The sequence below is a fragment of the Chamaea fasciata genome, unplaced genomic scaffold (assembly GCF_029207755.1).
Source record: "Chamaea fasciata isolate MVZ Bird 193981 ecotype frontalis unplaced genomic scaffold, bChaFas1.0.hap1 SCAF_8, whole genome shotgun sequence".
NCBI lineage: Eukaryota > Metazoa > Chordata > Aves > Passeriformes > Sylviidae > Chamaea > Chamaea fasciata.
Window position 1 is genome coordinate 15105325 of NW_027094093.1, and position 23698 is coordinate 15129022.

The 23698-nt window shown below is 41.2% G+C and overlaps 1 protein-coding gene across 1 annotated transcript in view; it reads right to left on the reverse strand.

Moving 5' to 3' along the window:
• The window catches only part of ITPRID2 (ITPR interacting domain containing 2), a 40162-nt gene that overhangs the window by 1388 nt on the left and 15076 nt on the right, over window positions 1–23698 (reverse strand). The window contains exons 10-17 of the mRNA XM_066189811.1: window positions 22324–22396; window positions 16020–16108; window positions 11126–12346; window positions 8421–8501; window positions 7926–8053; window positions 6791–6941; window positions 5441–5506; window positions 4401–4778 (exon numbers count right to left, since the gene is read on the reverse strand). Coding sequence (XP_066045908.1) covers window positions 4401–4778; window positions 5441–5506; window positions 6791–6941; window positions 7926–8053; window positions 8421–8501; window positions 11126–12346; window positions 16020–16108; window positions 22324–22396 — 2187 coding nt within the window. The remainder of the gene's footprint in view (window positions 1–4400; window positions 4779–5440; window positions 5507–6790; window positions 6942–7925; window positions 8054–8420; window positions 8502–11125; window positions 12347–16019; window positions 16109–22323; window positions 22397–23698) is intronic.

Consider the following 23698-nt stretch of genomic DNA (forward strand, 5'->3'; position numbering starts at 1 on the left):
TTTCAGCAGGAAAGTCAGAATTTCAGCAGTTGCTCACACCATCAATGGACTACCTGGGTTTTAATCTATGTCAGTGAAGGGTATTTTTCACAGGATTGTGACAAAGCATTTATCCATTAAGTTTTATATAAAACACACCTAGGAGTTTCTAGTAGCAGGCCTGTGAGTGTGGCTGTGGCTACAACAAAAAAAAGAGCAGAACATTGATGGCTAGAGTAAAGAAAACAAAGGAGAAAAGGAGTAAAAACATGGTTTTACATGAGCATATTATGCTGGAAAGGAGCAGGGCAGGACAAAAAACCCCCATATGGACTTCTTGCAAGTACAAGAAATTTTTGGCACCAACTTATTTTTTTGGATGGTCTTCAGGAGGGACAAATCAGATGCAGTTCTAAGGACATGGGAGGACAACAACTGTGAGAAGGTGCAGGGGGGTAAGAGCCAAAGCCTGCCCAGGGTCACACTCAGAAGCATTCAGCATCCCAGTTAAGCAACATATTTTTCTTTTTCATGTTAGTCTCCCCTTTTCCTGGTGCGTCAAAAGGATTAAGCAACAACGTCAGAAGGGTGGCAGCAGCATTAGCAACAGGTTATTTATCCCTTGTTCTCTTTGGCAGGCAATTCAATCCCCAAACCATTAGTGGCAAAGTTCCTCGTTTCATTACTACTTTGCATCAAGCAGAAATTCAGACTATAAAATTATTGGGAAACAGGTTTCCAGTTGGGTTGTTTGCTGATTAACAGACAAAAGGAAAGCCATTGTGCAATAGGGCCTGTTTCACCAACAGCTGAAAGCCCAGAGGATGTCTATGCTGATGCACACACTGATGTACAAAGCTTCAGAACCACTGTCAGCATAGCAAGGGCTTTGGGATTTAGAAATGTAGGCACAGGGAAAACGGCACACAGCACCCCAACTGTCCAGCAGGTATAAGAGAGCCCCCAGTGCTCTCTCCACCTTTCTTCTTCAGTATTTCATGGGGCAGGTCTGTGAGTATGCTACAAAACAGTCAGTCTGTACATTCCCTCAAGAGATAGACAAAAATAAACCTCACTTTCCAAAAAAAGCTCATAAAATTTTCCCAAATTAGCAAGTAAATGATCTAGTATGACAGACAGTCTTGTAACAAAGTAGAGACTGGAAGCGAAGCAGCTCCTGTTCTATTCTCAGCTCTTCCAACAGCTTCTGGCTTGACCTTGATTATTTGAGCCCTCTGCTTCTCACCTTCCTGTCTGGACAACAACAAGGCCACCCTCCACCACCTCTTTGCGCAGGCTCTGCCTCCTCCCCCCTCCAGACCCAACAAGGTCACTGCTGTGTGGTGAGCTCAGCACCGACTCCTGCGGTGACTCAGCACCACACGTGTGTCGTGACCAATGGCCAATATTTGCCTTTTTCATTATAAATGATTTAGGGCAAGGTGCACTTTCTATTTGCTCTGCAGAGGGCACAGCCCACTGCCAAGGCTTCCTCTGTACAAAAGACAGAAAAGCAGTCAATGAATGCTCCATCAATTATTTTTAGCAAGTGAATGAAAAATTGATCATTTGAAAAACGAGAGAACCACTCGTTTATGCTATATTTACTACGTTGATATAACACCAATACTCAGTGTTGCACTGAAAACACAGTATCACACTCATAGATAGCTTAGCAACAGTAAACCAACGACTTTTCTTCCAAGAAAAGAATTACCATTACTGCAATATTATGTTGCTGCTAAATAAAGAACTGATTGAGAGTGAAGTGTGCCACTGTGGCAAATCTGGAGATTGGTGTTCATCACCTACTAATGAAAAATGGGAACAAGGCTTTTCATAGTGCTTATACTTCTGATCTTGAAGTACATTTTCTATAACTAAAGGAATTGTTCCTACTCTGTTTTTTTTCCATGCCACTTCTTCATGGCAGCAGCTGGTGACATTTTATGCTCAAGAGGGTAAGATGAGGAACACAACACCTGCACACGTGAACAACCAACAGACATTCTGAGGGATGTTGAGCTAACATGGATTTGAATGGAAAATAGAAAAGGGATGATTATCTGCCAGACCATCTCTGTCCCATTAAGATTCATTAGAGCCTTTTAAAGCAGATGTTGACAGGAAAATCATACATTTCCCTAAAGTGTAACTTCATTAAATGTCATTTATAATGAAGAACTATTAGCAAAATCAAAACTTCCATTGCACTTAAGCAGAGAGATCTTTAAACCAGCACATCTTTTAAACTGGAGAAGAGCAGAGTGAGAGGGCCTGGTGGCCCTCCTAGTGACACTGTGACTCACACAAGTCAGGCAGTAAGTACTTCATGTGATAATCCTGTGGAGGCCAGGCTGTATTTCATCAAGAGAGCTACTGTTTGCTATTTTAACACTTTATGTTGCTGAATGGTTTTCCGTGGGAGTTAGTCCATTAATGCCAAAAGCTAACACCATGGGATTTTTCATGGAACAAATAGTTATAGGTCAAAGTTCACATGCATTACAGCCCACCCAGGCATATCACACCCACTGCCTGGCCTCTCTCTTCCCTACACAAGGTCACGCAGCTACAGAGAATGGGAGGAATAAGGAAGGGTTTAATATTTGTGAGTGCATACATCAAGAATGCATCCTACCAGATTTCTTTCTTTTGACAATGAAACTGGAATTCCTTTGCTAACAACAGGGCTATTTAAGCAAAGCATTATTTCAAATTATGCTCTGTTTTAACTCCTATTAAATAATAGAGAATTTCCTGATATGTGTTTATTAACATGTTCTGGCTCTGCAAAAACTACCAGGTGCTTTGAGCCAATGCATCTCTACTCTCCCCTGCAAAACTCCTCATGCTGAGACTCTTGGATTGATCCAGAAACCATTGCCAATGAAGTTAAACTGAGGGACAATCTCTCTGTGTGCTCAAATATTCACAAAGTGAGTCAAGCTCAGCTGTTTGCTGACTACTCATCTTTGAATAGTAGCCTCTTAGTTCAGTGTGGATTTTTTCAGCATTACAATGTCCTCAGTGCCACACAACCCAAATAACAATCTCTGTGCAAAGAGTACACATCTTTATTTGCTATCAACTAATGAAGCTAAAGAGGAACTTTCACAGAGGCTAACCTCAGAAAAAATATTGACTGAAATAATTGCCCTTTGCCTTCAGCTCACTTTTTTTTTTCTTTTGTCTCTGCTGCTTTTGCAGTACTTTACAATCACAGTTCTCCTTCTTATCTCAGTTTCTTCTTTAGCAACCCTCCACCATGACACCAGTGCGCTGACACATAGATTTTTACAGACAGCCTGGATACAAAGGCCACATCCTGGCTTCACTGCAGAATCAGAAGCACAGTGTACTAAATATCTCATATGCAAGTCTTCTGATGAGTAGCCTGAATTTTATCCGCTAAGGTAAGGCTGGTTCCAATTATCCACAGCCTCAACACAAGCAGACCTGGAAGGTACCACAGCATTACAGCCTGGCCTGTTGTACATCTCTAAGCATGACATCTTACCTAGTTTTCAGTGGTCTATGGCAGAGAACAGCCATACAGAAGCTTCCAGGGACAAGCTAAAGGGTAAAGGTCTAATGACCCTCGGCTAAAGGCTAAGTGGCCCCTCTCTTGTGAAAAAGAGAGAATAAAATCCACAAGTTCTCAACTCCCATTTCTGTATTCAGAGCAAAGCTTGCTTCACTTTTTCACAGGCACTTCTTTTCAGAATAAGTAGTTTCTTTGGCTTCCTATCTCCATTTACATTACTTGCCAGAGAGCTTTTCTGTCATGCCACTAACAAAACACATTGTTTTAGCCATGTTTCTTAACCTGGCCCACAGGAAAAATAACCAAGCACTCCTCATTTTCATTGACTGCCAATAAAACTAGTCCAGTAGGATTGGTCCAAGACCACTCTTAAACTCTATAATAACTTCCCACCTGCCTTCAGCTTGTTTCACTTACATTCCTATAGTTCTTAGTGGTTCAGGTACAGGGACTGGGAAAGTATGCTTAACATTTACTACAGCATTGTTTCAGAAACATTACTTCACCACTCAAATGAACTCCAGTTTAGCATTTTAGCAAGCAAACATGACAGAAATTTTCACTTGGGAATCTGAAATACTGCTGCTTAACCAAGTAGTAGAGACAGCAAGTTCTTTCCCAGCCATACTTAGCTATTAATTCACACGCTAGCCACCAGCACCGAAAACCCATCCACTGCTTTGCACATAAACAGAGCTGTGGCTCCAGCCCCTAGTGACCTGTTCTGAGCCTTCAGACAAAGCACAGGAACAGCATGGAGCCCTGGCTGCAGAGGGAAGAGAACACCTTGGTGGACAGGAGTTACAGCCAGCCTTGTCTTCAGGTTCCAGCAAACCCAGTTCAAGCACCCCAGTTCAAGCCCCTCCTTCCTCACCTCCCGTATGACTTGTTGCAGCTCCTCCTGCTCCACTGCTCTGTGGATTTCATCAACTGAAGGCACGAGAGGGACTTTTTCAAGTTTGTGCTCCACCTCTGGCTTGGAGTCTGCAAGCTCCTCAGAGCTTTCCACGGGCTGCCCAGTGCCTGCTCTCACTGGGGCAGCTGGTGTTAAGGCAACAGAGGCTCGGTACTTCTTGCTTTGACTCTTAGCTTTTCTACCTGTGTGACCAGAGCACACTGAAGAGGAATCCGAGTTTCCATGGGAGAATATCGACTCTGTACCCTCTGCTGGGAGAGTTTCCAGTCCAAGCTCTCCCAGTCCTAAACCCAGTTCAGACTTCAGAAATGACTGCTCTCGAATAAGCTCAGAGACCTAAGGATTGAGAAAAGAAGCCAATAAGCATACAGAAAAGTCACATACAGACATAACTATGTTTTCTTGCTATTTATTTAACCACTTACTCATTCCCTCCATGTAAAAAATACAGCTATAAAATAAATATTTCCTTTCCCTTTATGACTGCAACAAAGAGGATCATGAAAAGGAATGTGCCTTTTAAAAGCCAACATAAATAAAAATTGTGGCTCTTCCCCAAGTCACCAACTTTTGCGATATGGATACATCTTGCCAGAGCCATTGACAGAGACATATGTAAGGGCTTGATTTTCATTTTTTTGTTTTTTTTCCTTTCTGCAGTTTTTGAGCTTCTTATTTTCAATAGAAGAAAATGCACGGGAATATAAAAAAAAAAAAACCCTAGAAAATTCATGAGGTAGTACCACCATTTGTATCAACTAAATGAAAAACCATCTCACTTCTACATATTCCTCTTAAAAGCTAACAAGACTCTGCAGCCACTTACTCCTATAGTTAAATTTGCTTAAGGAAAATTGCAGCTGTTTTCAACAAAGCTATTTAAAGGAGCAAAGTATTTCTAAAGTTATATCTCAAATTAATCTCCTGCAACCTATTTTAAAGTAAAGCCTTCCTGGTTCTTTTCATAGTAAAACACAGAGTGTCCAACGATTACTTACTGGTTCAATGACGTTCAGTGGAGAAGGACACGACAGATTATCAGCACTTCTGCTTCCATACATACCCTGAAAAATTAAGTCAAGTTAATGCACTTAGGACTTTTTTAGAGCTCTCAGAAGCTGGTATATAAACATGCTGCATCTCAGACAACTTTCTGTAAAACTCAGAAAGTTGGAAACAGGAAGTGGAGCTGGTTGGAGAAAGTTTATTTCAGTCATTTTTAAAGCTGGCCCTCTTCTATAAAAGGATTTACAAACAGAAAGATATTTACAAGGCTCAAAGAATGCAAGTTCTGCTTGAGATCACAGTAACACCATATTTTCCTGTTCTTGGGTTTCAATTTTTTTCCATGACAAAATAATGAAGAGGAAGATGTGGCCTGTGCCTGTTCTGCTTCTACAGAAGAGGATTGGCTAAGAAAGAGAAATGAAACCCAGGAAGAACATATGATACTTTTTGTCTGTGATTCTTTTGTTTGGCTGATGACAGAATTGCAGCAGAAAAAGAGAGGAATAGTCGTCTGCTGAGTGAAAAATAAGTATGTTGCCATGTCACTAACAAACACAGACAAATGCCTTTTACCCCCCTTCTTGTGCTTTTGGGGAGTGCTTGTGGGAGCAGAGCTTCTCCCACTGTTTGTCAGGGAGTCATGTGCTCATCTGAAGGAGCTACAAAAGGCAATGGAGGAAAAAACTCATGACAATCATGACAATGGGATTTCCCCCCCCCCCCCTTTTTTTTTTTTTGTTGTTTTGGGTGGGGGGGTTGTTTTTCGTTTTGGGTCCCCCCCCCCCCCCCCCCCCCATGGATTGGCAAAGCTAGAGAGAAAGCACACTGTTTCTTGGGACAGAAACACTTCTGTGAATGCTTCATCTCTGCCCTCATCTCTCAAAAAAATCAGTGTGGGAGAACTCCAGAAAGCCCATCACCCTCCTCAAGGATTTTAGACATAAGCCGTAGCTACCAAAACTGTGAAAATTCAGGGTCATGAAGAGGAAAAAGAAAGAACAGACAGAAGAGATCTGCCTTTCCCAGCCTGAAAAGCCCACAAGGTTTGTATTGATATGTATTAACACCAAGAAAGTCACACACCTTTTCCCCAAGATGAAATACTGACTGAAAATGAAAAAATATGAACCCTGATAACACACACGGCATCATTAGATTCCCAAGATTCCATCCCACTCCAAGAGTTTTAACAGCCATGAGTTATTATTTGTCCCTGCTCATTGCAGGAGGGTTGGACTAGATGATCTTTAAAGGTCCCTTCCAACCCAAACTATTCTTCGATTCTGTGATGAACATGACATTGAGAAAACAGATGATGCTGCTGCAAAACTAATACTTACTATGTGTGTCTGAGGCCTGTAAGGTGAAGACATGTGCAGACTTCTGAGCTGGTCTTCCAAGGCAAGCAGGCGTTCTTCCAACTGCATCTCCAGCTCCTGCAGCTCCATGCGGACAGACTTCCTCAGGCTCTGCAGCTGATCAGCTTCGAATCTGTGGTGAGGCCATCACAAAAAGAACAAAAGCAGTCACTGCACCCAGCTGCAAAGAGGTGACTGAGCAGGACAGTGCCACAAGTAAAGGACTTCATACAAGGGAATTCAAAGCAGAACACAGAAAAGTTAGCTGAATGCCTATACAGCACAGAAGTCTTTCCATTTATAGAAAATATGTATCAGTCCACAGAAAAAACAAAACAACATAGTGTACCATGGAACATTCTCCAAAAATTTTAGCTTTAAATGCAGAGGAAAACAGTATTTCTACATATATCTAATTAAATGCAATTTAAAACTGATAAGAACAAGCGACACAGAGTAATGCAGTAATCACATGTTACTTCTGTGTGGTTATAGATTCCCCAGCACTCACAGCTACATTTTGGCCAGGAAGCCACTGGTTAAGGTGGCCAACTGATTTCAAACATGTTTACTTTTAAAGTGATAGGCCAAGAGCTGATTCAACTAAACAAAACATATAATCAGTTTTAAAAATTTTTCCAGATCTGCTTCTACACAACCACATGGAGCCAAAATATGAATGCCATCTGTAGCCTGCTGAGTAGCCACTGCAAGTTGAAAAAGCATCTGAATGCTACAGTGCACATTCTTTATTTACACCTACAAAGATAGGAGTCATCTAAAATCAAATCTTTAAGACTTTTCCCCCTGCAATATCCTATGTTCAAATATACTATGATAACAGCCCTTAAAATCTGCAGCTGTAGAATCACTTTGAAGAAAGGATGCAGGAAAAAAAAAATGAGTGAGAAATAGGGAACGGAAGAAACAAAGAGTAAAAAACTCTAGAAGGAAGATGTATAAAGAAAAGAGTAAATAAGATTTTGGCAAAAACCCATCTCCAACCCAGTTCAAATTGAAACTAATAGATTCCTTGCTGATTTCAAGGGCAGTAACACATTTTCTGATAGTACTCTGGCATATCTCTTTTTTCGTTTTTTAAAAAAGATCATTTTACCTTTCATCCTCTGTCATATGCTGATAAACTGTCGTCTGTTGACGCAACATAGTCAATTCCAAATCCATCATTTGGGTTCTGAATAAATTTAGATTTCTCCTCACCACTTGCAGCTCCTGGAAAGTATTCTGAGGAAATAAAAACATAGTAATGAATTACATGGGAAAATGAATAAAAGTAAGTTTGGATCCTGTAACCGCCTCTGCTCAGATGAGCCCTTTGAGTTAACAGCACCTCAGCAACCTCAGCATATGATGGAAGCTGCATGTTGTGCCTTCACAATGACTCACGAAAACAGCGTTTTCAGCTGTATCATGCAAGCAAACACATGAAAGTGTATTTAGATTAATTCATTTTTAACATTATTTGCAGGAAGCTCTCTCTTGAGAACAAAGAAAAGGAACTGCTCAAAGTTAGCACAATCTGTGACACATTTAGGATGTTTCTTTGTATTTTATTTTGACTCAGCACCATTCCATAAACAGGGTCACTTACTTCGTAGAGAGGTAGAATGGATGATCTCTGAGTAGTGTAACCAGTGGCAGCTGAAAGATCCTGACCCCTCATCACTGGGTACTAGGGGGAAGAAACAAACAGTTTGAAATGGGAATGGCATCCTCTCAAATGCACAGACACTCCTGTTGAAACACAACCTTTCTGGCATTGAGATTTCTGCAATCCATGGAAATACTGTGTTACAAACAGGCAACCTTACCAAACGGCAGCACCACTTCTTAACTGACACGTGCACCAAAGCTCAGCAATGCAAGTGTGCTGCTGGTGAAAAGCCAAATTAATCCTTTCTGACACAGTGAGTAGAAATAAAAACTAACTTTTTCTGCACAAAGCATTTCATGCTTGAAAATTTAGTAGTCTCAATTGTCTCAGCTAATGATAAAAGGAGCAATTCCAAAACCAGAACTGAGCAAATCAAATTGTGTCTCATTCTGAAATTGTGATTATAGTCAAATTTGTCATGGGATTTTCTTCAGTTCTTCGTTTGGGGAATTTTTGTTCATTTTGGTTTTTAATATCACTTTGTTGCCTACATCCAAAGACCCCAGCTTGCTAATGATCTCTCATGAAAACAAGATTGCTGAAGAACTTCTATTTGCATGCTGCAACAACATATGGAGCAAAAAGATAAAATCCAGGGGTTTGTTACATGTACAGACACAGCACAACAAAGAACAGTGGAAACAGCTAAAATGTTTACCTTCTCAAACATGAAAAAGACAGCTTCTCCAATATAATTTTGAAAGAATTCAAAGGACTCTTGATATGCCATGGAAAATCTGAAGCATGTTCATTCATGTAGAGAAGTTTTGCTCCAACATGATCACATCACGGGGATGGGTTTATTTTTCCTCTGTCAGCTTTCTCTCTTCCCTGTTCTATCAGCAACTTATCTACTTCTCCTTATTCCTTCTTAAAAATCAGAATCAAATATTTAAACATCTCAGCTTTTTCTTTAGCCATTGAGTATGCTATGTGCCAAAAGACATCTCTACTGCAGGAAAAAGCAGGGAATACATTTTCATACCAATCTCTGCTGTGAGAAGGACCAAGCCCCCCAAATGAAACTAGTTTAGACAAAATATGCTGGAAGCAGAACAATGCCCTTTTTATTTGGTGTTTTTTGACTGAACCAGATTGAGTTCTGGATGTAATACTGAGGTTTCTTTTCCAGCAGTTTTAGTTAGCATGGTGTGTGTGGTGGAAGTACTGAGCACACTTACACAGATCAAGGCTGCAGTTGGTACACATGGGAGAATTTTCTACAGAAGGTTAAGTTCTGCCAACACTTTGTCCCAGGCACACCATGAGCACCACCTTGAGCAATGGTTGACTTAAAACACAGGTGACCACAGCTTTCTGCTGCAGAGCTGGTCACAGCACCAAATCTTGCTCTGAGAAGCCAGCTGACAGAACCAAAGGAAGACTGGACTCACTTTTTGACAAGTTGCAAAGTTAATAAAATAACAGGGCCCAAAAGCTCACTACAGCCTCCCAACTGCAATATGGTGCAGCCAGGTGCATGTTTGCTCTTGGGTTAAATGCACAGAAGTTTTAGGTTTACAACTGAATAGTATTCACATATTCATACATAAATGAGCAGAGTCTGTAACTGCTTTGCCCACACAGCCTCCTGCAGGAGCTTTCAGGATCCTAAGTTGGATCACTACCTAAGAAAACAGCAAAACCAAGATGGCAGAGGAGGAACAGCTGGCAATCAGGAGAGGAGGAGCAGAAGGTGCAACAGGAATTGGCAAAATTTACATGCTTGCATTCTCAAGCATTTCTTCTCTGAGTGATGAGATGGACAAAATTTCACATGCACTGACAAAGTCAATTCTTAATAAAAGACTGATGGTATCAAAAACATGTTGGCTAGCTCCAGAGTTGTAAGTGAAAAAGACTGGCGTGAAAAAGCACAGAAACATACAGAGATCAATCACTGACATCATTATTGAAGCTTTGTGACTTGTAAGGAAAAAAATACATTTTTAACAGCTGGATGAGAAGTATGTCAAAGGGAAGAGTAATCAAAGGATTGACCAGACCATTCTGTGATTCTATAAATGCGCATTTTTAAATCTAAACCTAATTATTCTCGACTTAAAACAAAATAATAGCTGATAAAGAGTACACCGTTCCTCCCTTCCATCCAAGAATATCCATAAAAGCTAAAAAATAAAAAATACTGGAAAAAAAATAAGTCTGGGTCAACTGCAACAAGAAAACATTAAATGTGAAAAAAAGTGGAGCATTGAAAAGATGATCATAGAATCATAGAATATATTGGCTGGGAAGGGTCATCAAAGTCCAACTCCTGACCCTGCACAGGACAACCCCAAGAGTCACACCAGTGTTCCTGAGACCATTATCCAAATGCTTCTTCAACTCCATCAGGCTTGGAGCTGTGACTTCCCTGGGGAGCCTGTTTCAGTGCCCAACCACCCTCTGGGTGAAAAGCTTTTTCCTAATGTCTAAACTAAAACTCCCACCTCTGAACACTTTAAACTTGCCTCTTTAAACAGAAGCTCCTAAAACAGTAGCAAATCAGACCTGAGCAAAATATGAGGTTTTTTCCCTGATCTGGTGAACTACACAAAGGAATATTCAGGTTATCACCTTGGTTTGGTAGGGATAAAATAAGGAGCCCCTTGGTCCAGGAGCAAAACTTGGCTTCCTCTTACCTGTGAGAGGTTCTGCAGAGAGTTTCTGATGTCATGTAGGACCCTGCGTAGCTGCATCTCCACCGTGGAGGGTGGGTTCATGGCAAGAGAACGATGAGGAACTCCGTGCCTTGGAAAGAAGGGACAGCTGAAGGGGGAAAGCATGGCACTGAAGGAAGAGCTGGAGATGCTTGGGACACTGTGTGTGCTGAGCGTCCTCATGTGCTCGCACAGCGGCCTGTCCTGCCACTCTGTGGGGAGGGAATGGAGGGAGCACGTGGATTGGGACATGGCTGCTGGCGTGTGCAGGGGGCAGCTCTGTACCCTGGTGGGACTGAGCTCCTCAGACTGCCTGCTGGGCCCAGCCTGGGGCACCTCCTTCTTGGAGGACGAAGGTGCAATAAACAGTGTGGATTTGCACACAGGATGGCTGGAGGCTGCCTCATCCTCACTTCTGTCATTCTCAGATGCTGCTTTCTTGTCCTCCTCCACTTGTGTGTACTTGTAGGTGAAAGAAGGAGGACTGCAGAGAGTCTCTTTTCCTGGAGTTAACTGAACATTCACAGAGGACACCACTTTCACTGGATTCAGCAATGCAGTTGGGAGAGACTGAGACCGCCTTAGAGGATAGCCTGGCTCAGCAAACCAGAGTCTCTGCTTCCTCAGAAGATCTTTTGACTTAAGCAGAGTACACCTGGCCTTGGAGTCAGGTGAGCTGATGATCCTCATCTCAGCTCTTTGCAAGGCGACCTGGACTCTGTCCACAGGTGATGTGGAGGAGCCACCACCTTCCAAACATTGCATCGACTTGAGGATATGGTGTGTGTGATACTGAGGAAACTCAAACACACCACCTTCCTCCAGCAGGTCTGATTCTCTTTGCTCACTGGAAATGTCTTCCTCTTTAAAGCTGACCTCTCCTTGGACTGTCTCTGATATATGAGATGACTTGCTTTCTTGTCCTTGATTTTGTTCAGTTTTACAGTCACTCATTTTTCTGTCTTCTCTCCTTCTGCTATCAGAAGATGCCCCTACCTTTCGTCTCTCTACTTGAGAGATAATATCCTCTTCATCATCGTCATAATCCTCCTCATCCTCATCTTCCTCCTCCTCCTCAAACTTATCAAAACATGGCAGTTCCTTGGCTATCGGTGTCTTCTGTTCCTCACTGTGCGATGTCACAGTTGTCTCGCTGTCACAGCTGTCAGCACTGCTTCCCATGCCCTGCAAAGACTCCTGAACCTAGGAAAGATACGAGACAGGAAAGGAGTGAATGTACTGGAGACTCAACTACTGCCTTCCCAGGAGCCAAAGAGTCCAAGAATACCTTCATTCAGTATTGGGGTGGGGAGCAGAAAGAGTAATGCACTTACTGTGTAAGAAAAATAGTGAAGGAGAACAAAGAAACTATGATATCAGAAACACTAAGAGTACAGTAAAGTACGGCATCAATAGAAAATTTTTATTTTTCTAAAGAGAAAATTCTTCACACATTCCTTTGATTTGACAATAAATATTGTAAGAAGAATAGAAGTGGCAAAAGAGTAAGAGCAAAAAGAATACAGTGCTAGCATTTTAGGTAGTGATGACAAACAGCTAGGTCATGGTACAAAGCATTTCCCATTTAAAAAAGTTCACAACGCTGAAATGAAGGGTAGCATTAGGAAACATATACAGAGAAGTGAGGAGAACTGCAGACTGTAGTGAAACTGTGTTACAGGACAACATAAAGACTGGGAAAGTCAGTCTGCCCAAAAACTCAGCCTGTTCCATTAAAGCATTTTGGAAGACTGAGAATATCACAAATTAGGATGTTAATCTCAGTTGAAGACCACATCCAGTATTATTAGCCCATCCTTCCTTTCTCCTGATACTTCTTCCCCTTTTCATTCCAAATCACAGTTTAAACCAGAGCACATAAATGAGGGAGTTGGTAATTTAACAGGTAACAAATAGCAGGAAATGCATCTAAGAGAAAGGAAAAAGGATCTATTAGTTGCAATGCACATTCTTGAAGCTGGCCTGACTGAAAGTTGTATTTACAAGTGGACAAGACACTTCCCTAAGAGTATGTGGTATGAAGTACACTCTTGGAAGTTTACCATAGCTGATGTATGAACTAGAAATTTTCCCATCTCTACTTTCTGCAGCTCTCGCTGCCATTAGCATATTAATTATTAGTTCCTTCTAAAGAGATTACCTATGTTTGTCAGGCAATAGTTCCTTCTCCAACTATAAAGAAGTTTTCAGCCATGAAGGTCATCTTCACAAGTACATACCTAACATTGCGCTTACTGGCACAGCCACAAATTATTGTAGAAGAATGTGCAGGTTCAGATGTTTTTCAAGTTAAAGGTACTAAATGAACAAAAGATTATAATGTCTAGGTGAAATCACGTGGGCTACATGCGTGTCTATCTGTGTCTTAATCCTCCAACACATTGTTCAATTATGAGTAAGGCATAAGAACTTGGACGGAGAATTCTGGCTTCTTTAGTAACATGAACCTCCCCTGCAGAATGCCCTATCTCAATGCCAAAATCTCCCTCAGAAATCTTCATTTTGGAAGTTAGAGGTGAAAGGCAATGTGGTTCAAATTTTGAGTTCTCTCTTGAGTTGCAGAGGAAGGCTATGGGTGCTAGAGTCAATAATTTAACAGTAGATGGCACTAAATTACCATACTTTTAAGGAACAATATATGCTCCTCTGTATCCCCTTCATGTTTTCAGGGGTTCTCTTCACTAGCTGCCAAGTTCTCATTTCTCCTAGCTGCATCATTCACCCATGTTTTCTGAATTCAGCTCAGCACTTGGTCTGAATAAAGGAGTGAAGGTGGTAGAGGAGAGCCTAGCAACTCCATGGCACAAACCTCGGCAGTCTCAATATACCTTTTCAAAACAGCATAATAGAAAACAGAAAAATCTCTTCCCTTCACAGCCAACACAGATAAACTCCAGCAATATTCCAGTGAAGGGGTACTTAGCTGCAACATACTTTTAGTGGGCCCTTAACCAGGTTGCAACCAACATAAAGATCAGAAGTGACCAAATCTCCTCTGAGTCACCTTCTAACATGCTGTCAACTTCAGTGCATTCACAGCTCTGTAGAGAGCTGAACATGCCAGATGCTTATGCTCTTTGCAGGGACTCAGGATCATTTTTCCCTTTATTCATTATTACTCCCTTTCTTGCTCTTGGAAAGCATTAAGCTGATGTTTAAGGGAAACAAAGACTAACTGTCTTGGCTTTTAGTTTGATACTCAGCTGAAGAACTACTAAATTGGAAAACCCAGAACTTCAGTACCAAAATGAAAAAGCAACATTGATGGATGTAGAGAGTGGAAAACTCTTCCTGGTAACTGCCCAACAGCTTTTAAAATGCCTGGTGTGCCACAAGGGAGAAACATGTGGTAGCATAAGAAACAGTTCAGCAGATACAAGCTATAGAAATATTATAAATGCATATTATATAGTTGGATTTTTGCAAATATTAAAGTCAACTATATGTATAATGTAGAAAGTTTTACTGTATTTTCTTTTATTACTAACAGTCTTAGAAATGTGATGAAGGTATATTTTCTTTTTGAGTTGTAAAACTTTTTGTAACATTTAAAACCAGTCAAACCAGTTGACCAAACTGAATCAAACCCTCACCAGAAGATACGGAGAGAGAATCCTCCTACATTCCTGAATTCATTAGAATGAGACAGTGGCGGCACAAAAGCTACAAGAAGGAATTCATTGATCTCCTGGTATCAGAAAGACTACCAGGTGCCAACAAGGACTTTATCTAATAAAATATTCATTTGGTACAATGGGGCAAGCTTCGAGGGAAGGGGGGCCAAAAACCAAGGGAACATCTGAACTCAAAGGAATGTTTGAAAATGCATATGCAAAAAGTTAATCCTTAAAAGCAAGAAATTTGAAGGAGTGGGTGTGCTTTCTGGTGAGGTATCCCAGCTGGAAACTTTTGCTTTTCTGCCTCCTAATTGTCTATTTTTTATTTTTTTATTAAACTTATAAATTTTTCTAAGAAAGTGAACCTCATTTTTCACAGAAATGAAATTGCTGGAGATGCTCAGAATCCCATCTATTCCTTTGGTCTAGGTACCAGGAATAGCTGCCCTTGAGGACAGGATCCAACTTAAGGCTTTTCTCTGACTGACTGACTGACAGGCCAATCAAATCACAGCTACTACTGTGTGCATGTTTTAGGAGAACCAGGAGAACAGCTCTCCAAAATATCAGATACAATGCAGTGCAAGCATGTGTGTTGAGCGGACACCTAAACACCAGACTAAAACAAAAGCTTTCCCTAAGAGATGAAGTCTCTGGTCAGCATCAAAGCAACTTCTGGGACCAAGATCAAAGGAACTGGAACAAGAAAGAGCATGGAAGTGCAAGATCAACTAAAATCAGTCTATCTTCACAGTAAAGCTAGTGTGAAATTGTTTTCATTTTCTGTCAGTTGTTAATTTAAAAAAAAAAGAAAGAAAGAAAAGAAAGAAAAATATACAAGGGTGGGGGAGAGAAGAACAAAGAGAGTGGGAAGGCAAAAATCATTAAAAAAAAATGATCAGCAGATTAACTTTTATCTTTCAAAACCTTAATCTCTAGCCACTACTGAGAGGAATTGACTACCAGACAGTAAGAAAAGATACACCAGAAACAGCAAACAGGACATACTGAACTTAGACCTTATTCCAATCCCAAGTATACCCAGATTAACCTACCAGAAAGGCTTTCAATTTGAACACAGTTCTGTAAGGGACTCAGCAGGACCAACTCTGAAAATTATGACTTTATGGGATCTAGACTGACAGTCACAGTAGCAGTCAAACATCAACATCCCTCCTACCCTCCCCTACTGTTTCACACTAATCAGGAGTATTTCAACCACAGGATGAGAACCTTACCTGAAGTTGATTGAATGGAGAACAATCTGTAGAGTCCTCAGCGAAGCCACTGCTGTCAGAGTGCTGACTCGCTGTCCGTAACAGCTGATCTATTTAAAACAACCAAAACCCAACCGTAATTGCTTTACAAATCACAGCCTTTCAAGACTAATCACATTCAATACAAGCTTTCCTTTTACATCAAACATTAAGTGGGTAATACAATTGCTTTTCAAGTTCCACTTTGAACAAAACAGAGAAACTTGTTTGATTCAAGCAAAATCTCTCTCACCCAAAGCCCTAGTTGTGAAACTTTAAGCAGCAGTGGAAGAGAAACCACTTTTACATTTTCCTTCCTGTGCTGTGGAAAAAAGCCTCTGCAGATATAGCCACTGTTGGAATTGTCCTTTCACAAAACTGCATCACTGATTATTTCACATGCAGGCAGTGGAAGAGTTCCTTTTGTGTTGAAATGTATGGATTTGACACCTCTCCTGATCATGGAGATACTGAAGATCACTGATTTCCTACCTACCTACACCACCCCATATACTCAAAGGGACAGCAGCACATGGGCAGAGAGGGCTCTGTGTGGAGGACTCTGCCAACTGCTGGAGAGGGTCCTCTGCTGGTTTAGCAGACAAATGCAGAACGTCCCTTACACATCAATAGGCAATCTGCCAAAGCACATTCCCAGTGCTCATTTTATACATGAGAGATAAGATCCTCCTGCTTATTCCTTTCTACTCACATTAGGTAAGCATTAAAATAGCCTAAAGAGGCTCTAAACCCCTAAGTGCTTCTCAGGAGTAATTTCCCCTGGTGCAAGCACTGCACTCACTAAGCAGCTTTGCAGGGAGATCTCTGCAGTACACAATTGCATGTATATTGTTCCTGACTGGACACAGGAAGCACCCACCAAGTGCAAGGTTTACCTCATGGCACCAGAAACATTTTACTCAGCCTGAGGCCAGCATAGGCAGCAACCTTATCTCACCTTTAGGTCTCAGCAGAAATATAAAAGCTTGGAGGTGGGAAGCTACCAGAGTGGGCTGTAGCCCCCAGAGCCCTGCCACCTTCTCCTCTTCACCCTTAGGTGAGAGCTTGCTGCTGCCTTCTTGAAGGCTCAATGCAAGATTTTGCCCTACTTAAATGTCATCGTATAATTAATCCAAGTTCACAGCTTAATGCATTGGCATGCATTATGAAAACTGTTTTGAAACAGTTGGATACTCAGAACTAATTTTTTTTTAGTATTAATTTTGATAAACATTTTACTAACAGGGAAATAAGTAAGAGCCTGCACAGTCTGTGAACTCCAGCAGAGGCAAACTGCCCACTAAGCTTCTGTATCAGTGATGTCACACAGTTTTTAGGGAGTGCCTTTCAAATTGTGCTGCTGTTCTGTTATCATGGTAGCTACAATATCCTGTGATGACAAACAAGTTTTCTACCTCAAGACAGACATCCCCACCCAACTCCCAGAAAAGACAATGGAAATTACTTCCCTGAGAACTGGATCTTATTAACTGCCCAGTACAACTAACGCAGATGAAAGAGCATGCCATGAACAGCTTGTCACCACATCTGAGGCTGGGGCGGGGGAACTGTTACCTTCTTCAAGGTGAACAGTTACCTACTTTTGTTGCCAGACACTTTGGCCTCCTGTCTGTCTCTTTTTGTATATGGTGAATTTTAATTTAAGAGAAAAAAAATACTAGTGGTGTTTTACTGGAGCCTCAGCCTCTCTTAGGGAGGTGATCCCCCCTAGCTCAGATAAAGCAATTCACCAGGGCATGGGCTGGCATCTGTTTTCATGCACATGAATTTCATTACTGCTCAACAGAATACTGACCTGCCCTTCTATTTCCTTCTCAGTCAGTATTTCCTTTTCAGCTGTAGAAAGGAAAATTAAATCTATATGCTTTCTCAAATCAATTCCTGGTGTTCTCGGAGACAGAGCACTAAAGTTAAAATCAGTCTTTTGGATAATTTTCCATAGCGTCAGTTATTTATGCACGTGCTTTGACAGCCTTACAGGACAGATACTGCCAGGCAAGGGATCAGCCCAGAGCAGTCATTCACACCAGCCTCATGTGTCCATGGCAAGTGACTGGCACAGTGTGAACAGATTCAAATTTGGTTCCACCTCAGAAGGCATCCCTTTACACAGTCATCCCTTGCTTTCTGTGCCACAGAGCTGCTAGGATTTTTTTAGCATTTTGAAGCAAATCAGAAGAGACAAGTTTTCTGAGTAGTGATCTGCTCCCACACCTTACCCTTGTCTTTTGCAAGTTCTTAGGGTTCTGCACGACACCACTATGATGCAAATGCAGTAAAAAATTATAAAGAACTGGAATCTCTACTGAACCAGTAGTGAAACGACAAGGTTCAGTTCTGTAAAGACTGGAAATACCAACTAGTACGCTGGGATGTACTGACACAAACTGGTATCCACCCTCCTTGACAACTGCTGATCCAGCTGTACAGCCTGCTCTACAGCACCTGGATATCTCTCAGATTCAAGCAAACAAGGGGAAATAGGAAAACACTTCTAAAAAAGCTACAGTTACATCTAGCTCCTGATTAAAATGCCTCCTGGCAAAGGAGACTGTTAAGAGAAGGAGTTTGTGACGTGGCTCCCCTCTCTTCACCTCGAGTGCAGAAAACTCAGCACCAAGGCTTGGTTTACAGGGGCCAACCTGGGATCATCCCTTGCCCTGTGTAACCCCAGCAAGGAAATTGTGCCTTCTGCAAAATGGCACCACTGCACAACACTGACTGTGCCACCCAAAGCTACAGAGGAAATCTTCTGAACTTCTGGGAGGAGGCCAGGGGCAGGATAATAAGGAAAATGTGGGAGAAGGAACCAGCCACAACAAACAAAACCAGCAGGAACAAACAAACTCCCATCCCAGTTTAACAGAGCACAAATTGAAATGCCTCTTGGATTGTTGTTTCAAGCTATATTAAAAAAAAAATCCAAGTATATTAAGGCACTGAATATGTGTCAAAAAATGCGTGTGTTCATAAATAAACTAAATAAACTGAAAATGTTCTAAACAAGGAACACATGATGAAGAAACAAGTCTGTGGTTTACAAAACGTGAGAGCAGATTCATCAGAGCCTCCCTATCATGGAAATGATTAGTTCATCAATTGTAACATAATAGTGAGCTACTAGTGGACTGTCAGTGGACCAGTCTCACCTCTTGTGTGTCACTCAACTGCTCACACAGAAGAGGAGAAGAAATATGTGGAAACTGTCCATGAAGCTTTAACATTTGTTTCTGGTACCTGCACTATTGGAAAAGCTCTAATGCACTTTGTATTTTATAAGATAATTATCAAATTAACACTCCCAACTTAAATATAAAGTATTTCATTATGGGATTAAATATCATCTGTCCCTTTTTTGCATTCTGATCACACTCTTCACCAGAGCACTAACAAAACCAGCCCAACAGGGAGCCCTGCTGCAAAAACTCTCTGAGTCCTTGGGGATTTCCTTGCATCTGGACAGATAAGTGCAGACTCCCACAAATACTAAATCTGTTTCAGATGTTTTCTTCTCACTCCCCCATCTCCAATCTCCTGTGGAGCTGCACCCACAGAGAGCTATAAATACAATAATATATTAAGGACAGGAAGTGCTGATGATGTGCTTTCTTCCCTTTCAAGAACTAAATTTTCAAAGCCAATAACTGCTTTTGACTATCAACGTAGGATGCCTTAAAAGAAACAGGTCAGTGGCTACTCAAAATTTCACAGAACCATGTTGATGCCAACAACCAGACATTCACAAACTGAGAATACCTTCTCTTGAGAATACTTTTTCCTCTAGGCATTGTACTAGTATTTGTCTTGCTTTTGGGGCATATTTTGGAATGCAAGGTGCTGTTTTATGATATGTCAGTAAGGATTTTGGTTTTGCACTAAAAAATCTTTATACCAGATAACTTTGCAATACCCTTTTTTTTTTTTTTTTATCATGGACATTTAGCAGCGCTGCTTTTGCAAACTGGCTGAAGCTTTTCCTTCTCGTGCTCCTACAAAAACTGAAATAAGAAACACACTTTAATTGTGAGTCTAAGCAACAGCAGACTGTGTTGTTCAACCATAAAAGTCAACAGCCAACCAGACTATTTCAGTAGGAAAGAGAATCTCTTTTTTTTATTATTATTATTTGAATACTTCACTTCTTATTAAAGGCCCTCTTAACATGCCTTACAAACCGTTGTAAATTTCAGAGAAAGCATCCACAGCCCTCTGTGTAGATGTAAAATGACACTGCAAGGTTTATAATAATCTGTACCAAAGAAAATCAACCCTGCTAATGGACAAAGAAATACCACCCCATTAAAAAAATAAGTACAGAAGTATTCCTTCAGGGGAAGTATTCATCTGGAACAAATCCTTTGTTTATGGGTGCTTACGCACAGTAGAGACAAAGCCACTGAAAAAGGTGGGTTTGTATAAGGATTGTCAACTGAAATCACATTGCAACAGAAGACCTGTGGTTGAATTTCATGCTGATCACACCTCATGAGATTGCTAGTGTGAGTGGCATTTCACATTCAGACACAATGGCCAGCTTTTTTAATAAGTGACCATTAACTTTGGATGCCTTCCAACTTGATGAACATCCACTCTCTGAAAAAGCAGGTCTCTATGCTGTCTTATGTCAGGCAACTTGGAAAAATGGAAGTTGGCTACAGTTTTTTTACATTTTGGCTAAGTTCTCCATCAAATGTTCTCCCTCTTGGCAATTGCACTGAAATCCACATAGAACAAAGTCCTAAATTTTTTTGCATCTTCCAAGTAAAATAAAATGCTAGTCTTGGCCTAACTTTTAGCAAATGTGCCGGCATCAATAGCCTTGTCAGGTAAGTCATAGAAAACTCTAGGTGATGCTTGCCTGATAATAAAGTGTCACCACTAATTTGTGCAAAGTGTATTCAGAAATAGGTGGGACATAGTGCCTGGGAAACATGACCCAGCATAGCCTGCTTCTGTCAGGCTGAAGTCCCATTGCTAGAACTGTTGGTACCTTTCAGCAAGTACACACAGGATCATCTCACTTTGTTGTGTGGTGGAAGAAGTGGGTAAAATAACTACTGGGAGCAGAAACGATGAAAAAATTTATTTTTTCTCCTCCCTGACTCAGCTCCTGGCTCCTCAAGTTGGTTTTCTCTGAAAAGCTCTCCCTGAAGCTGAAGAGGCCAGGCAAACAGGAGACCTGCCCTGTAAAGACCGCACCTCTTCTCATGTAGTCGTGTAAAGCAGGTGGTAATGAACTTCAAAATCAGCTAAGGTGGAAGAATTGGGAACAGTTAGAGATTCCGTTTCTGGCAATCCTTAGTGGCCTATGTTTGGAGCAGAGGAACCTTAGCGAGCACCTGGCTGTGTTGTGCAGAACACTGATGAACAAGTAGCACAAGCTATCACTACTAACCAGGAATTACCCTCCAACACTTAGTCCAGGGCACTCTCAACCACGTTAATGCAATTCAGCTGACAGCTCACAGGATTGTCAATTTATTTGCACAAATGCAAATAAGAGGATCTCTGTTTCTTCAGACAAGTTCTTCTGCCTCTCTTAAGTATCTAGAGGTGCTATTCATGTCTCACCAAGAAATTGCATCGCATCTAATTTGCACCTCCCTAAGTGCAACAAGCTCTAGTGCTCTTTAATTAAATATATCAGCTTGAGAACAGACTTCATTTGCCAATACAGGCTGAAGTATCAATCACAAAATAAACTTAAAAATCAGCTTTATCCCCTGCCCAAGCCATAAAACACATAAATAAGTCTTTGAGATGAAAGCACAAACTAAGTGAACCACAACAGCCAGTGCACAGCATTTTTCATGTGAGGGACTATGATTTCCACGTGGGTGTAGAGACACTAGTTTTCTGTGCAGGCAGCCTGCAGACAGAGCAGTAGTGCATAGGAAAAAGCTGCATGTATCATGCAATTTAGGTTTAAAACAATGTAATTTCAGTTTAAATGTCTATCTTAAATTACAGGATCTACTAAGGAAAAAAAATCCCACACAATCTGAATTAACATTTCAGGCCATCTGAGCTATCATCAATTATACAAAAGTGAAAACAGCCAGTGAGGTTACAGGGCTGCTGTCTTGCCTGTAATTTGGTTGCCACTTTGTAGTAACTTTCTGTGATTTAGCTAAAAAGGAACCCAGATCTTTTTTATTTCTAGAGAGAAAACAAACTTTAGAAGCTTAAAATATCTGAATCAGCCTTTCAGAGATGGAAGGACACTCAGCAGTCTGCTCTCTCACAGAAGCTGCAGTCTACTCACCTTTCCTTGACTTGGTCACAGCTAGCTGGTGTGTAGCTGAAACGTGAGGTAGATCCCCCTCTGTACTCTGGATCTATCAGGAAGGGAAGATGAATATTTTGTCAGGCCAACTGGAATATATTCCTGTGCTTAACAATGCCTAAGCTATACACATTGCACACGCAGGAGGAGGTTCGGGGGGTTTTTTCCACCAACTGAACAGCCTATACTGATGGAAGGAGCAATTGTAATCTCCTTGAACCAACTTCCATCAGGCACTCAGCAATGCTCCTGGAGGAGAGCAGTGATCCTTGGGCAGCACCTCCCACCCACTGCACAGGACTCCCCTCTGGTTACCCACTGCACACTAAAAGACCTGGAAATCACATCCTGTGACAACACAGAGCTCTCAGTTCCTCTTTGACAAAACACTAAAATAACCATGTGAAAACACCCCTGACCACGTTTACACTACTGATTTTTCCAGTCAGAACTCTTGGCCCTCCATTTGAATATAGAGAACAAGTATACAATACATTTAGAAAAACCGATCAGGAGGTCAGCACACACAGACTGTCATCTGCTGACCTACCAACTATTTCCTACCAGCTACCAGTCCTCCAGCAGAAGGACCCAGACCCAGCCAGAGCCTACTCCAGACTTCACCACACCACTACTCGTGGAAACAGTTCTTATGTGTTCCGGAGCAGAAAGGTAATGTATTCAGATCCATGCACATTTCAACTAGGAAAATTAAAACTACATAAAAATGAATCTTTTCATTCAATAACTTTGTGAAACACAGTCTTATTAAGAAAGCAGTTCTCAGGCAAATGTTCAAACAATGAAAAAAATATGCCTATAACATTTCAACAGGGAGGCCTTTGTTTGGTTCAAAACCTAGAATACATTCTCTCTATTGTGTGATCCAGAAAAAGTCCTAATGGATCACACACAAGTCTACATGCACAACACCCCAGTCCAACTATCCCCAACCCTTCCCTCTAATGGGCTGCTGGCCCAGTTTCAAAACTACCATGCAATGAATTTATCTCCATTTTTTTATCAACTTAAAAACGAAAAAATCAAGATACTGATGTTGGTAAGCCGAAATTAGGTTTTGGCTAAAGAAGAGGTTATATTTGCATTGATATAATGTGCGTAGCAGCCACAATGGTGCATTTTCTTAGTTACAAGGGTTTTGAGGAGTACTTGGCCTGAACTTTTCACCATTAGTAAGTGAGCGGCATTACTTTTGCATGATAAACCTGGCAGCTTCTTTCCTTTAGGAGATGAAGGCTGTACCAAAGGAGTAAATCCTTATTTCATCAAGTGTGGGGGAGCATAGAAGGGGCTCACCATTTAAGATTAGGAAAAATTTAGTTGTTTTTTATTT